The 1,188-nt window shown below is 50.3% G+C and overlaps 1 protein-coding gene across 1 annotated transcript in view; it reads left to right on the forward strand.

The window, feature by feature from the left end:
- LOC104961468 (histone-lysine N-methyltransferase, H3 lysine-79 specific-like) overlaps positions 1-619 on the forward strand; it is a 2,937-nt gene extending 2,318 nt beyond the window's left edge. Inside the window, exons 4-5 of the mRNA XM_010789763.1 lie at positions 1-364; positions 486-619. The exon at positions 1-364 is cut by the window's left edge and continues 589 nt beyond it. Coding sequence (XP_010788065.1) covers positions 1-364; positions 486-554 — 433 coding nt within the window. The 3' untranslated portion in view covers positions 555-619. The remainder of the gene's footprint in view (positions 365-485) is intronic.
- The last annotated feature ends 569 nt before the right edge of the window (positions 620-1,188 follow it).

The following is a 1,188-nucleotide window of genomic DNA, read 5'->3' on the forward strand; positions in this document are numbered from 1 at the left end:
CGAGCTGGTGAGGAAGATGAAACGAGTTCAGGAGGAAGAGGAGGAGGAGAAGAAAGAGGATGGAGGAGGCGTGGATCAGAAGAAGGAGGGAGGAGATGACAAGGAGACCGGGGAGAAAGTGGAGAACGAAGTGAAGGAGAAGGAGGAGGAAGGGGAGGTGAAGGAGCCGCAGCAGAAGAGGGTGATGGAGAAAGCCAGCGATGAAGCCACCAAGCAGTTTGAAAGGGAGAGGAACAAGGACGCAGAGGAAGAGGAGGGAGGAGATGAGGAGGGAGGAGATGAGGAGGAATATGTTAGGGAGGATGAGGAGGGGCAGGAGGAGGAAGACAATGAGGAAGGGGACGCTGAAGAAGATGAAGGAGAGGTAAGGAGGACGACATTTAATGTATTCGTTGTACATTTTGAATTGTTTTTAAACCATGTTGTGCTTTTATTTAAACATTATTGTTGTGTCATGTTTTCTACATTTTATTTTCTACACACAGGAGCTGCTGGAGATCGAAGCAGAGCTGCGCAAAGTGGCTGCAGAGCTGAGGGCGCTTCGCAGAGGATAAGACACACACACACACACACACACACACACACACACACACACACACACACACACACACACACCACACACACACACACCTCTCTCTCTCTCTCTCTCTCTCACACACACACACACACACACACACACACACACACACACACACACACACACACACACACACACACACACACACCACACACACACACACACACACCATGTATACATCACTTCAGGGGACATTACATTGACTTACATGCATTTCCTGGAGACTTATCCTAAACTTAACCCTAACCCTTACGGCCCGTCCACACAGCGGCCCATTCACTTTGAATGGGGTGACGTCACGTTTCGCCGAACTGCATTGTTGGAGCGAAGCGTAGATTTGCTCGCGACGAAAGTTGAGCAATGTTCAACTTTTGAAGCTTCGGCGGAAGCGTCAGTCAATCGAATCATATGCCAGTGCAAGCTCTAGCCAATCAAACCGCGTGCTTGTGTGTCAGGGGCGGGAGATTCATGTGATTGGTTGTTGGTCGAGTTTCATCCCCCCACGCCGGCAAGCGACAACGCACGCCACTGTGTGGACGGGCCGTTACCCTAACCCTAAGTCTTCACCCTAAAATGTATGATTCCCCTCATGGTGACCTCCATTTTGTCCC

This window comes from Notothenia coriiceps, unplaced genomic scaffold (assembly GCF_000735185.1).
Source record: "Notothenia coriiceps isolate Sejong01 unplaced genomic scaffold, NC01 NC01_scaffold00033351, whole genome shotgun sequence".
Lineage (NCBI taxonomy): Eukaryota > Metazoa > Chordata > Actinopteri > Perciformes > Nototheniidae > Notothenia > Notothenia coriiceps.